The following is a 14,555-nucleotide window of genomic DNA, read 5'->3' as shown; positions in this document are numbered from 1 at the left end:
AAAAACAGAATATGGAAAGGTACACCACTCTAAGATTCAGGAACACTGTTAGCAAGGCGGAAGAGCAAAAGTCACGGGTGAGCCAAAGTCCAAAGGCTGGGCCCACTCTTAGAGAGAGCAGAGCACAAATGCGCCCAAGATCACACAGTTACACTAGGCTTTGAAAGTCTTGCAGAGGGTTCAAAAAGAGTTGAGAGGCTTAGGAAAGTTTAGCCAGGGTGTCCCAGGCCAAGCCAGGTTCGAAAGCCGGGGGCTAAATCTACCCCGTACAGTCGGTAGCAAGGGAAGCCGGGTGGGACACGGTACCTTAAGTGGGAGGGACCCTCCAGTGGTGGCAGTTGTTCATGGCAGTGGTTGCAAGTCACGTCGTCGTCCAGGGGAAGAGAAGATCTCAACCTGGAGGAAAGATGAAGGTCGTTGCACTACCAGGGAAGAAACCAGCCGCGGAGTTTTCCGGTTAAAGGTGGTACCTTTGTTCGCGGTCGTGGTAAAACGTGGTATCCTGGTTGCCGGGGTGCTTGGCACAGGCAAGGTGGCCACGAGGTACGTCGGGAAGGCGAAAAGACGGTAAAACTGGTTATCCCCACCAGTCAAAGGAAGAAGACTCTCCGGCGGGAGATCTCCTCTGTCGTTGGGAAAAGTGGTGAGACGGTCCAGCAGGGCTCCACCGGTGGTGGTGTCGTGGCAGGTCGGCTCAGCTTCTCAGGTCCTGTGGCGACTTCTGAAGTTCCAGTCCCCAAAGCCCTGCTTTTATGCAGAAAACCCCCGTTCACTCAGCCTAGCTGTCACTCAAACATGCTAAGTGGTGAGCCGGCCGGCTCACCACTTGGGCCAATCAGGACGGAGTGCGACTTGAGTTGCCTAAGCAACTCAGTCCAGGGTGCCTAAATCCCCCTCCACCCCTTTTAAGTACCCCAGACAGAGTGGCACCACTTTGGAGGGCTTCTGTGGAGAAGCCCGCCAAAAAGTGGAACAAAGGGCTCGACTTGGGTTACAGTCACAGAAGAGAACACAAACAGCATTTTAGAATCGTTTTGTCAAAAAATACCAACCGGAGAATGAATATTAATTAAATAAACCGGCGGTATGTTCGAGGCTACAGTAAATAATTAAATAAAGGTAGTAGCCTAAAACAATGGGAAATCCCATAGGAAAATATTTGCGGTTGAATATAAATAGTAGTATCCACTGCCACCAGCCAAAACCCGATCAGGGGGGACGGAGACGTGCCCCCTCGGCTAACAGACCCCGGGGCAATTGAATTGCCCCAGCCAGTACCTCCACAATATGATGGTTTGTACTGGTTCTGTTCTGAATTCAAGACTAGCAAAGTCAATGGTGACTTTACATGCCCTGGGAGACAGTAGTCAGTCCCAGGGTATGGAGTCTATACTGGGGGGTCACTATGACACCCCTGTGTCACTGCACTGAGGGTGCTGTGTAACACACATCACAAAAACACATGAAGCCCTATGGAGTAAAAGACCCCATAGCCCATTAAACAAATCTAGATTCAAAGAAACACACTCAAATCATGTCCAAGAGTGAGGGTAAAAGAGTCTCACTCTTGGCAGGAGAAAAAAAATAAACCCCAAAAATCCAGCAAAGCTGCTGCGGGACTCACTAGGTTAGGAAAGTCAGCCTAAACGGAGAAATCTCCCTAACACTGATCTGTTCTCATTCATCCAAGAGACTTAGGAACTGAAAACTTGCCCCAGATCCAGCCAATGGAAACACTCATCTGCCTTGGACGGATGAGGCAGAGGCAAAAAGGCAGATGGCTCTTTTGATAAAGATGGAAGGATGATCTAACTTTCAACATCTCCTTTTCCTTGTATAGCAAGTAGGGAGGATGGCAACAAGGAACATAATCTTAAGGGTGAGCAACCTTAAAGACCAAGAATGAAGGGGCTCAAATAGAGCACCTTTTTTAAAAAAAAGGTCAAAACTACATTTAAATTTCCAAGCAGGGACAACTGGTGTGGGGGATACACATTATGAAGACCCTAAAAATTGCACAACCGTGGAAAGAAGGAGTTTTGGTCCGGGTTCCTCTTGAAAACTGAAGTGGCTGCAAGATATCCCTTCCACCGTACCAACCTGCAGGCCTGTCAAGCCAAGGACAGAAGAAAATCCAACACACATGATGTGGAGCAAGTAAAAAGACCTACAGCACCTGCAGGCATCTATGGATTTTGTGGCGGGTCTCCTAGCAGAGAGAAGTACGCCCACAATTTCCTCAGACAAATCCCACTCCCTATACCGTAACCTTTCAGCAAAAAATCATTATCTTCAGGCTGCTGCGATTCTCGTGCAGGACCCTTCACAAAGTGGAGGAAGACGAACAGGGCCACGCTGATCGCTCGCCACTTCAGTAGAGATTGATGTGCTCCCGGCACACGGATGGGGAATCACAGCCCGATCACCATAAGATCTTGAAGGTGAACGTTCCCAGCTCTTCGGGCACACATCCAAGGCCATGGTTGACGAAGCAATTACCCTCTCAAGAGGTTGCCCTTCAGGAACCACCACTGTAGGTCTCTGGATACTCTGAGACCAGTAGGCGGTCTGAAGCGTTTCCCTGAAACTTTGACCATTGTGAGCTCAGAAGCCATTGTATCAACCTCACGCACAAGAGGGCCCCTGGCACCACATGGATGCAGAAAGCCATGAGGTCCAACATGCGCAGAAAGGCAGAGGCTGGAACTGTAGTCTGTGGCTGGAAAATCTGGACCATCTTGCAGATGTTCACCACTCTGTCCCTGGAGGGTTGTGGGAGTATCCCCGGCCTAGGCCAGTATCCAAGACTGCCCCAATGAATCGGAGGGACTGGGATTTTAAACCTGAGACTTCTGGAAGTTGCCGAAGCTGTGCGATAGGCAGCACGTCCGGAATAGGTGCGCCGACCCTAGATCTGGTGACCAGGAGCATGAATGCCTTCCCTTCCGAGGCAAGCCACCACTACCTGCTAGCAGCTTGATGAGAATCCTGGGTGGTGAAGAAAGACCGAAAGGAATGACTTTGAACTGGTAGTAACAGTCCCCCATTTTGAGTCTCAGGTACGTCTGGTGTTTCCGGTGTATAGCCACATTGAAGTAAGCATTCTGGAGATCTGGAGAGACTAGCCAGTCATTCACATTCAGGGCCTGGAGGATTTAGGCCAGAGTAACCATCTTGAACTTATCCTTGCACAAGTACAAGTTCAGAAGCCACAGATGCAGGATGGGTGTCAAGACCACAGTCATCCTTTAGCACCAGAAAGTATGCAGAGTAGCAACCCCTGCTTCGTTCCGAGGAGAGTGCCGACTGATCTCTTCCACTAGGTCTGGAGGCAAGGGTTGATGTATGGGTGGTGGTCTGGAGGAAAACAGGCAAATGGAAGGCAGTATCCCGGTTTCAGAACCTGTAAAGCCCAGGTGTTCGAGGTGGTAGTTTTCCATTCCTCGCAAAGGGGACTGGTGGTGGGAGTCCACTTCTTGCCTGCTCAATGGAGCCTGACCTCTAGCTCTTTGGGTGTAGGTGGCAAAGAGAATAATCTCTTCCCCTGACCTTCGGGTTTGCAGGTCGCTGTTGCTGTACTGCCAGTCACAGAGACTTGTCAGTAGGCTTATATGCTTTGGACTTCTGAAGTGACTCATAGGCCTTGATGCCGAACAAGTTCATGACATCGACGGGAATGTCCAAAGGTTTCTCTTAGAAATTAGTAGCAAACCCAGATTGTGCTTAGCCAAGAGAACCGTTGCAAGACTGTTGCTAGGACAATGGCCACCAGCACAATCAGCTGTGTTCAAACCAGATTGCAGTATCAGACAGGAGGGTTCCTTGCCGTCCTTGATGAGGGCCTCAAAATCTTCCTGCATTTTCCCTTGCCCATCCACAGGTCAAAGTAAAACCTGGCCAGAGCATAAGAGGCATTGACACACAGCATACCAAGGATCGAAAAGCCAAAAATGTTCCTACCCCATGCTTTCAGTCTCTTGCTCTGACTGGCGGGTTTGGGGATTAGTAGGGGGGGGGATCAAAGAATCAACCTGGGACACCAAACTCTTTGGGGAAGCGGGGCAGAAAGAAACATGGGCTCAGAGGGCACCTGACTGCTTCTTTGCAAGGTTGTGGTCCACGTTGCGAACTGAAGCCGGTTTGGCCCATGGTACAATAACTGGTCGCTCCACTGACTGAACGAAAGGCAAAGTCTCATCCAGGATGTCGGGTCTAAATGCACCTTTAGACTTGAAGGAGCTGACAGCCCTAAAGGTGTCGACCACCTTCGCCATCAGACGCCAAAAAGTGGCCTGTGGCTTGCCAGGGGTGGCAGCAGGGAGTAGGTCTACTTCTGGCAAAGTGCCCAGGCCACTTGTCTGCTGCAAGTCAGCCATGTCCACCAAGTCATCTTGTTCCCTGTAAAACAATTCCAGGAAGTCTCACTTCTCTGGGTTGGAAAAGCTATAGCCCGAAAGGGACAGGATACCCTTCATCATAAACGTCCTCTAAATGGGATTTGGGGTTGTTTCACCGAAGCGGAATTGTTCGAGGGAGAAAAGACCGAAGATTATTTTTTTCGAAATAATCTTCAGTTTTTCTCCCCTGAACATTACCTACTTGCCCAAACCCTTACCCAACACCCACACCCCCACCACTACCACTACCCATTTGTGAATACCTTGCCTGTTTGCTGGATCGCTGGTATTTGCAGAGGGTCAACTGTGTCCCAACAGACTCATCACATACGCCTTTACAAGATGGCGGCCCGAAACTAGAGCACTGGAGTGCCTTGTGTAGGCCTGCAGTGAGCAGGCATTGATTGCCTGTCCCCTTATGACCGGTGCCAATCACATAGCCGGCTCACTCCCCAAGGCCCCACTCCTAAGGCTGTCCATTTCTTAGCCGGGTCTTGGGGTATCTACCCCCCCCCCCCCATCAACCAACATGGACTATGGAGGATGAGCAGCACAACCATGGCTCCAGGGTCCACTGAATACCATGGGATGAAACGTAGATGTGAATACTGAACTTCGGCCTGTAGAAACCTTGCAGAACACTTGCCACTCCTGACAATCTTTCACTTCTCTGAAGGTCAGCCTCCACAACCCTAAGCACATATACTCTACCTCCACTACCTTAACTGTTACACCCCCCCACTCCTTATCTATACTTCTGATCACAATACCTCTTGCTAAAATTCAGTTTAGCTTTGTGCACATTCAACAGTTTTTTCTGCTTTAACCTAAAATCGAATTTAGCGGTGTGCAAATATATACGCTGTCTGGTACTCACTTGCCCTCTGTTCTAGTTGTCTCCCACCCCCCCTGCCGACCCTCTGCATCCCCCTTGTCCTTTTCCCATCCCTCTGTGTCATTGCGTTGCCTGCTCCATCCCAGTCACATCCCCCAGGTTCCTGCCGGGCTAAGTGTACCATCTTGTGCCCCCTACGGCACTTTCTATCTCCCTGATCTTCTCCAACTGCTTCTCTATCTCCTATCCTTCACTTCTCACTAAATCTGGCAGGAAGAAAATCAAAGAGGACACCTTGCCCTCCAACCCAGGCCTACCTATACGCTTCCTCAAGAGAAAATCTTACTGACATCCTCTTTGTCGTCCCGTCACCTGCCCTATGGTCCCTTCATATGGTCACTCTAGTCTCTCCCTACTCCTCCTCACACATCAATGGTGGTACCCGCTGAGAGGTCCTTCTTTCCAACTTCTTCAGGGACATCATTAATGTCTATCTAAATGGTACTGTCCTGGTACAGGGTCCTCACCCAACCTCCTCCTTTTTGATAGGATACTCCCACATTATATCAACTTTTCACCCTCCTCTTCAAGGGCACCCTTGCCTCCTCCCACCTCCACATGCGCTACAGCCCAAATAGCATCCTTATCTCCTGTCTCTACCTTCTCCTGTTTCTATCTCTCAGGCACTTTCACCGCTTGCGGGGGCAACCACTGTCCCATGTACAACCCCGTAAGTCTCTCAAAAGTGGCATCCTGATCTATGCTGCTACGGTGTCCAGACATTTCGTCGAAAAAAATTAGTCGACAGGACATTTGGTCGAAACTGTTTGGCGATGTTTTTTTTTTTATTTTCACTTTTTTTGGGAGGGGGGTCCCCCCAACCCCCTTTTTTTTCTTAAAAAAAACCCTTTTTTCCCTAAACTACAACCTAAAGAATTTATATATAAATAAAATAAAAAAATTCGACCATTTGGTTTTCGACCAAATTACGTCGACCAAATGTCTTTCGACGAAATGTCCGGACACCTGTTGCCACTCTTAACTCTCGCTCTGTCAAGCACTCCTCTGTCATCTGCCTCCTCCTTGAACACTTGGACCTTGATGTTCTTGCACTGAGACTTGGTTTAAGGACAGCTCTGTCACGAGTTTTGACACACTTCTCCCTGAAGGCTACAAGATCCTCTATGAGCCCAGTACTAACAGACAAGGAGGCGAAGTAGACCTTATCTATCCAGAGTGGATTCCCCGTCTCCATCATTCCCACCCAGGCCTACTCTTCCTTTGAATGCGTGGTCTGCAGGCTTTCTCTCTCTCTCTCTCCAATCTCCTCTTACTTTGGCCACCTTCTATAGGCCACCGGGCCAGACCACCCTCTTCCTCTCTGAATGGGCCGATCTGGTCGCCTCTCTCCTACCCACCTCCTCACAACTCCTCCTGCTGAGGGGATCTAAACATCCATCTGGAATCCCCAGACTCTTCAGGACCTTTCCGCAAACTCTACGACTCTCTCGCTCTATCCATTCTCCCTCCTGGGCCAACTCACACTGCAGGCCACACCTTGGATGCGCTCATCTCCACTGACATCCCTCGCTCTACCCATCTTACTACAGCACTCGCCTGGACCAATCAATCTTCTCTCTACCCACCTTAAGCTATCATCTCCTCTGGCATTGGCACAATACACAGCCTCCCATCTTCGAACCATGAAAAGAGTAACAGTGGCTGCCTTTGCCTCCTCCTACTCTCCGCCTCCTACTCTTGCGGCTGACTCCCGCCCCCTTTAACTTTCATCTCTTCATTTCCAACACTCTTGACATCCTTGCCCCGCTCATTAGGGTGCGTATAAAGTACAATTCCTGGTATGATCTGGCTGCCCTCAAACGCAAGTGTAGAGCATCAGAAGGGAAATGGGTGGCCTCAGGTGCACTCTGACAAACTGCCCTGTCTCCTGCAAAGGCAATATAGACTCAGCATCCGGACCAAGAAAAGATTCCATATTCATGCCTGCATCTCTGTGGCATCTAACAACACAGCCAAACTTTTCAAAGTCAGCAAGGAATTGGCCAACCCTTCAGCAGCCTCATCTGCCACTGCATCCACCATAGCCCTTTGATCGTCATTGGCAGCACATTTCCGCCAACAAAACCTTGGACCTCCTTTCCTCCCTCACTCACTCCTTCACCCGCCCATGCACCAACATCCTCCGAGCCACCTTTGGCCTCCCACAGTCTTCCCCCTCTTCCCTTTCCTGCTTTTTTCCCCCGTCACACCTGAGGTGGTCACTAGGCAAATTCGGTCTATGAAAGCCTCTTCCAAACAGGTGGATCTATGCCCTTCCAAAACTATAAAGGACAACATTGAAACTCTAGCTCCAGCCTTGGCGAACCTCTGCAACCTCTACTTCACCTCTGGCGTCTTCCCCTCCTCTCTCAAACACTCTCTTGTGCGACCACTACTCAAAAAAATCTTCTGCTGACACCTATTTCAGCAAACTTATCCCCCAATTTCTATCACTCCTTTCCTGGGCAAACTACTGGCTCTCAGCTTACTCCCCACACTGAATCTGTTGGTTGTCTCCATGACCATCAGTCTGGCTTCAGAGCATCCAGAGGCATGGAAACTGCTCTCCTTAACATATATGAAGACCCAATCTCAAATCTTGATGCAAACTCTCCTTCTGTCCTCATTCTCCTTGACCTCTCCCCTGCATTCGACACAGTAAATCATAACAGCCTGATCAATCATCTCCGTGATACCCTGGGCATCACTGATCAGGCCCTGGCATGGATTACCTCCTTTCTCTCTGACCGACCATCCCAGGTGGAACTCGGGGCCCTTCCTCTTTGCTTTCACTCCCTCTACTTGTGGGGTTCCTCAGGGTTCTAACCAATCCCCCTGGTTTTTCAATATCTACATGACCGCCTTGGCCCACATGATCTCTTCCTTCACTTCCAACTTTCAGTGTTATGTGGATGACACTCGGCTCTCCTTCAAGATACCCTCAGCCTCTTCTTCCTCCTCGCTCATTCATGACTGACTGTCCGCAATTCAGTCCTGGTGTGCAGCCAACTACATTAATGCCAGTAGGACAGATTGTTCTCTTGGGACCCCAGCTCCCATTTTCCCGCTCAGACTCTGGCTGGCCTCCCTTTCCAGGAAGGCAAAACATCTGGGGGTCGTTTTCGAGTCCACTCTGTCCTTCTCACACATCTCAGACATATCCAAACAATCTCACTACCATCTGCACCTCCTCTGAGATATCCTACCTTTTCTCACTTTCCCCCAGAGACTCACTGTCTCCAGAGTTCTGGTTCTCTCTAGACTAGAGTAACAGTCTCTTTCTCAATCTCACTACTTCTACACTTCGTCCTTCACAACTCATCCAGAACAGAACCCCAAGACTTAACCCTGCCCTCATGCCCAAGCACTTCATCTCCCTGGCACTGAAATCCCTCCACTGGCTCCCTGTGGCTGCAAGGATCAGGTACAAGACCTTCTGCATTGTTCATATGGCTGTCTGGGGCCAGGGCCCCACAATATTTACAACATACCCTTTCCAAATACACTCCCTCTAGAGCACTCCGCTCGTCCTCCAACTCTCTGAGATTGAGCCGTTTCTCCAAAGAGAGACTTTGGGGGTAGATCCTTATCCTCTGCAGTGGCCACCCTGTGGAATAGTCTCCCTGCCTCGAGCCAGATCTCCTTACATTCCAGAAAATCCTCAAGACCTTCCTCTTCTCGTCTGCCTTCTCTCTACCTCACCCCTGCTAACCTCCAGGCCCCAGGCACCCACACCAGTCCCTGCACTTGCCTCTGGACCCCTGCACTACTTACTGCACTACACACATCCCCATAGAGAACCCTCTGCACTTAACCAGGCCCTCCTGGACTAGGCGCACTTCTCCCTCCCCCATCCCTAAAACTTCCTGTCTGCGCACTTACACAAACTGAATGCACCCAACCCAGTAAGTTTGTTGTCCGTCTGCCCCTTTGTCTCCCCTTGTCCACCTGAAACACTTGTGTTAGTGGCACATTATAAATGCCCAACCAACTTAACCATTCCCCTTCATCTCCCCTGATCGACTCCCTTTATGTCAATGTCTACTTGTGTTCTTTTTATCCAGAAATGTTTGTTAGTATTGTTGTTGAGTTGTTAGTGCCTCCACCTCGCTCTCCCCCCTTCCCTCCTAGTCTCACCACTTGACACGCACTTGCATTACTGTCATCTTGTTATGCATGTACCCCCCTAACCTTCCCCGTTCACGCTTTCCTCCACTATCTGCTAACGCAATTGAATTACCACAACTGTCGTCATGCTTATTATTATTGTATATCATTCGGAATTCTCCATTCTTATGAATGATTGCATCCCATGTTCCCCCTGTCTTGGAGCACTTTGAAGCACCTGTTTTGTGTCTAAGCGCTTTATAAATAAACAATACCATACTATACTATACCCGCTGGCAGTGGAAACGTTTCCAAAGAGCACTGGGAGATGGGTATCAAAGAGAAGGAATCTGTGGGAACAAGAGGCCCATTGGAAAGTCAGGCCAGGAGTCCATACAAAGCAAAAAGAAAGGGTGTCTCATAGAAGTCTGTGGGAGGAAAGCAGCAAAAAACAGTAAACTAGGCACATTCTTCAAAGCACAAAAATACCTTCACACAAAGATTTGAGAAAAATGACAAAGGAAAAAAAATACAAGAGACGATGAAAAGGACAGTTCTTAAACATGCCACAAATGAGAAAGGTACCTCAAATATCTGTGCAAGCTGAACCTCTTTATTTGAGAATATAGCATGGATACAGTGAACAGCTTGCTTAGCTTGATGTGGCGTGCCGCGCTTAGCTTTCTGATGAAGAATCGGAATGAGTGTCCTGCAATAGTAATAACCTTTATGTCAACAAATGAACTAAATTAAATATTATTCTGCTTAAGCCTTTCACATATAGATAAGAAAGCTCCCCTAAATGAATTAGATTATAAACTTAATAAGGGCAGCAGTCAAACGTTTGTTATTACCAGTAAGCAATTTGTTACACAGGAGGCATAATGTATGCATCTTAGAGTAACTAGTTTAAGAAAAGCCACTCTAGGACTTGTCTATTAGAGGTACCCACCAACACCATTTACTGCCTTAGTTATCTCTCTGTAGCGATATCACCAACTGTAATGTCAAAAGAATCCAATGGCATATGAATAAGCGCACTGAATAACTTTAATGCTGTGAAATCATATGGAACCAAGAATCAGAAGGGGCAGATTTCCTATTGATAGGGACATTTAGTGTTGGCCTCTTCGAGATTTTATTCGACATACAGTTAAACAGAAAAATAGTACAACATTTTGTTGGAGGTTTTAGGATCTCTCCCGCTTAGTTGGCACAACTATACAATCTCAGTGTTAAATTATTCAAAGCCCAAAACAACCTCCTTTACCTTAAAACATACACTGATGGATACACTCTTTTTAAAATCATCATCATTAGGCATTTTATACCATCCAACACACAAATATCCCAAAAATGACCATTGTGTCCTTTATCCATCTGTGCTTTATTAAAAGGCATTTTATCACATTTTCTAAAAAGGCATTCTCTAGACAGTATGTGGTGGAGAGATGCACGTATACAATATCTAATCTAAGTATGCTGCATCCACCATAAGGGAGTAGAATAAAGACACCATCAAAACATTAAGGAACATGTTGTCAAGGACAGAAACATTTTAAAAAAAGACGGAGGAGGTGTAAGGTGTAAGCTGGAGGTAAGCTTCCACAGCAGCACGTCAATCGTCCTGGCCTTGGCATCTCTAGAAGGCATCTAGTTCTAGGTTGACAGCCCCACGATTAAAGGTCCTCCTTAAAGCCACCTAGAATCCTCTCCAAATCATGTCATTTACACTCCACTTCCCTGCTCATTGGTTCATGACACTGTAAGAGATTCAACTCAGTTATCCAGTCTCCCACTCTTGGTGGAGAAATCCCTTTCCAGAGCTTTGAAATTAGTTTCTTCCCACATTTCACAGACCTTCGTCCCCAGATCAGACAACTTTGTATTTCATCCCATCGTAAAGTTAGCAGACACACAGATCTATATCTCTATACTCAAAATAAATTCTAGATTCCTGGCGACCTTTTGTGATTGTGCAAGGTGCCCATCTGCTCTGTTACATCCCAAGCTCATGCCATCCTCTCTCAGCCGATGCCTAAACATTCTCTAAGGTGTCCAGAATTGATCATCATCCATAATTGAACATGCATGAAATCCTGATCGATGCAGGACCCAAAAAACTTGTTTTGCTTCCTCAATCTGTTAGCCCATTCCCTCACCCACGAGGTTTCATCTACCATTCCTCCCCTTTCTGCCCCTAACATATTATAGAGATTACTGATTCTCACTCTACTAGCCCCCAAGCCTGTATACAAATCTAGAACTCCAAGAACTGAGGTTTCAACACCCCACAAATGCCGCTGAGAGAACAGTGTGAATCTGCCAATCTCGCTTTCCTTCCCTATTGTTTGACTTATATTTGAATTTTAGAAACTCAAGATCTCTTGCCTTTCCACCTTTGCAAATTTGTTTCACTCCACATATTCCGGTCATAATCCATGAAGACCAAAAGACTTTCTACTGTCACCAAAACGTATCATTGCCCCAGATTGGGGATGAGGACCAGGTTTTACTAATTTGCCCCTTAACACTAGAGGCAGCATTACAAGTGTCATGGTATTTCGGAGGTTAATCCTTCAAGATGCCACCAAACGGATTTACAGTTACCACCACTTGGTCTGGTGGATTTACCACAGGATTAAGTGGTGGTAGGTGGTGTTAGTCCCCATTTATTGGCGTTCATTGGGACTCCATGGGGATTTCGGCAGAATTACCACCAGTGGCAATTCTTCCGGTAGGTCAATCTGCCAATTTGGCCTTTTTTTGGCAGTAAAGCGGAGGAATTTCTTTAGTGTTCTTCTGGAGGCTTTTCCTCCGCCTTACCTCCAAACTCATTTCAGCGGTGTGGTACTGCAGAGGCAATTCAGTGGCAACTTACCACTGCATTACCACTGTTTTTGGACACTCTGAATGCAGGACTAATTTCCCCAGATCGGGAAAGCGAATGCCGCCTTCTCTACAACACCAAGTATTTCCCACAAGATGCAAGCTTTCCTGAAGGTCTCCACAGAAACTTCCCCCATTTCTCCATAGACCATATTCAGAGTTCCCCTGGTAGCCCTATACAAGACACATTATTAGAATTGTTGTTTTATAACACACTTGTCTTGAAAGCAAGACAACATTGCAACACAAGTCCCGATCCTGCGCTTAGAAACCACTCGCTGGTTTTAAGCGCGTTATAAAAGAACAATTATAATAATAATGTGCCCCTGAAGGAGGTACAGGATTCTCTAACACAATCTCAATATTAACCTTTCCCCAGAGGCAAAAGTTCAGTTCATGTTGTCACTTCATACATTCCTATGTATCTCTATTCCTATAGAATTAAATCCATCTCTATACCATGTCAGGAGTTGGTAAAATGCCCTTGGATTCCCTGAATGTCAAGTACCAGAAAATACTGTTGTTCCCAGACCTCACTTGTAATTCATTGAGGTCTGTGACCAAGTTGAAATTCCCCTAGCTACCTTTTCAAGTTGGCTAAGAACACAAGCAAAAAAGCCTCCAGCCATGATTTGCAGCATATGCAGGTGCAACCCTAAAAACTCTTCCCCCCCGGAATTCCCAACTAGAATACAAAACCCTCTATATCAACCTAAGAGTCCTCCTCGAAAGGCAATTGCATCTGTAAAAGTACTGCTGTCCGAACTCAAAGTTCATGCCTACAGGAATCTGTATTGTGTATCCAGTACATGCCACTTTGGCTTGGTCGGTTATCTTCAACTGGGCTTCCTGAAGGGAACAGATGTCAGTAGAGTGCCCCCCAACACAGCAAACAGTTTTGAACATTTTAATGGGGAGCTACATCCCTTAACATTTAGCAACCATATTTTAGACATCCTGCCCATCAGTAGTAGCCCAGTAACTGTGCACATCAATGGCCATGCCATGACAGTCTCACCATCAAAGCAAAGCGTATTATAGGTTGCAATTTCAGGGTCTCCCAATTCCACTAATCCCCCACCAACCCGAAAGAAAAACTGGAAATGTGGACTTGGCATGTCTCCCCCTCCCCACATTACATATCCCATAATCTAGACAAATGTTTACCCAAACCAGAGAGACCACCACTTAAGCCTGTACTTACCCTTCATTTAGAGCCCCGCCAACCCCCAACACCCAAAACCATTGGGAAACATCCAATAATACAAACAAAAACAAATCTTCATATTACAACACAACATGGAAAGAGAGAACATTAATTCTTGCAGTTGTGACCGGTTAGCTATACAATCAGCCAGTCTCAGAGTACCTCATATATGCTGGATAACTGGTCCTCGAGAGGTTGCCAGGCCCTTCAGCCACAACTTAATTCCCATAATACTTTAACCCAGGAACCTTGCTGGTTCAATCTGCAAGCTATAGAATTCTATAAAGAACTAAATAGGTGTATTGCAAGGGTGCAGGAGGAGGAGACTGACACAGGTGGTATGGTTGTTGGCATAAACATCTATTATACCAGAAAATAAAGAGAAAATCTACCTCTTCCTAATTTCAAGATGGGTTCCCTACCTCAACTAAAATACTAAGGATTCAGTCAGGATGTCCAGGTAAATCAAGAGTCCACGTCCTGTGTCAAAACTATGCTTTTGTCCCTTACACCTGAAACTAAACCAAATAGGTAGTGGATCTTCTTGGTCCAGAAGAATGACTCCCTTCTTCTGGACAATGGTTCACAATTCCACTTGTTAGGTGGGATCTTCACCTGACGGAATGTCAACAAACTAACGTTCTCAGTTCAACTCCTAGAGTAAAGGGGGTTGAGTGAAGGGATAAAAGGATGTGTAGGAGGTGGGTAGATATGATGGAGGGTTGACATACCATGTTTCCCTTTGATGGTCGTCCTTGTCCCTAGAGGGGGAATCTCTACCCCATGAGATCCTCCTGCTGAGTACCACTCCCAGGCGGGCTATCGCTAGGGGCCTCCCTGCTCCCTGGCCTCATGGGAAGGGACAAAATTCAAGGATTCATCACAGTATATACTCATTCATAAGTACAAAATACCCTAAAGATTCACACCTCCCTTGTGAGGTTGCTTTGCAAATAAAAGCAAATGCAGGTTAATTCAGGCGACTAGTACCCAGGACCCTGTGTACCAAAAGTCCACACCTCACCAATCATGATGGGTGACTGATCTAGTCTTTGGTTTT

General features: G+C 47.1%; 1 protein-coding gene across 2 annotated transcripts in view; it reads right to left on the bottom strand.

The window, feature by feature from the left end:
- The window catches only part of PDS5A (PDS5 cohesin associated factor A), a 1,291,333-nt gene that overhangs the window by 670,976 nt on the left and 605,802 nt on the right, over positions 1 to 14,555 (bottom strand). For both annotated transcript variants that reach the window (XM_069631774.1, XM_069631773.1), the window contains exon 20: positions 9,985 to 10,108. In XM_069631774.1, coding sequence (XP_069487875.1) covers positions 9,985 to 10,108 — 124 coding nt within the window. The remainder of the gene's footprint in view (positions 1 to 9,984; positions 10,109 to 14,555) is intronic.

Source organism: Ambystoma mexicanum, chromosome 6q (assembly GCF_040938575.1).
Source record: "Ambystoma mexicanum isolate Mex_15411 chromosome 6q, UKY_AmexF1_1, whole genome shotgun sequence".
In the NCBI taxonomy this organism is placed as follows: domain Eukaryota; kingdom Metazoa; phylum Chordata; class Amphibia; order Caudata; family Ambystomatidae; genus Ambystoma; species Ambystoma mexicanum.
The sequence above is the reverse complement of the archived record's forward strand: the minus strand, read 5'-3'. Positions and strand labels throughout refer to the sequence as shown.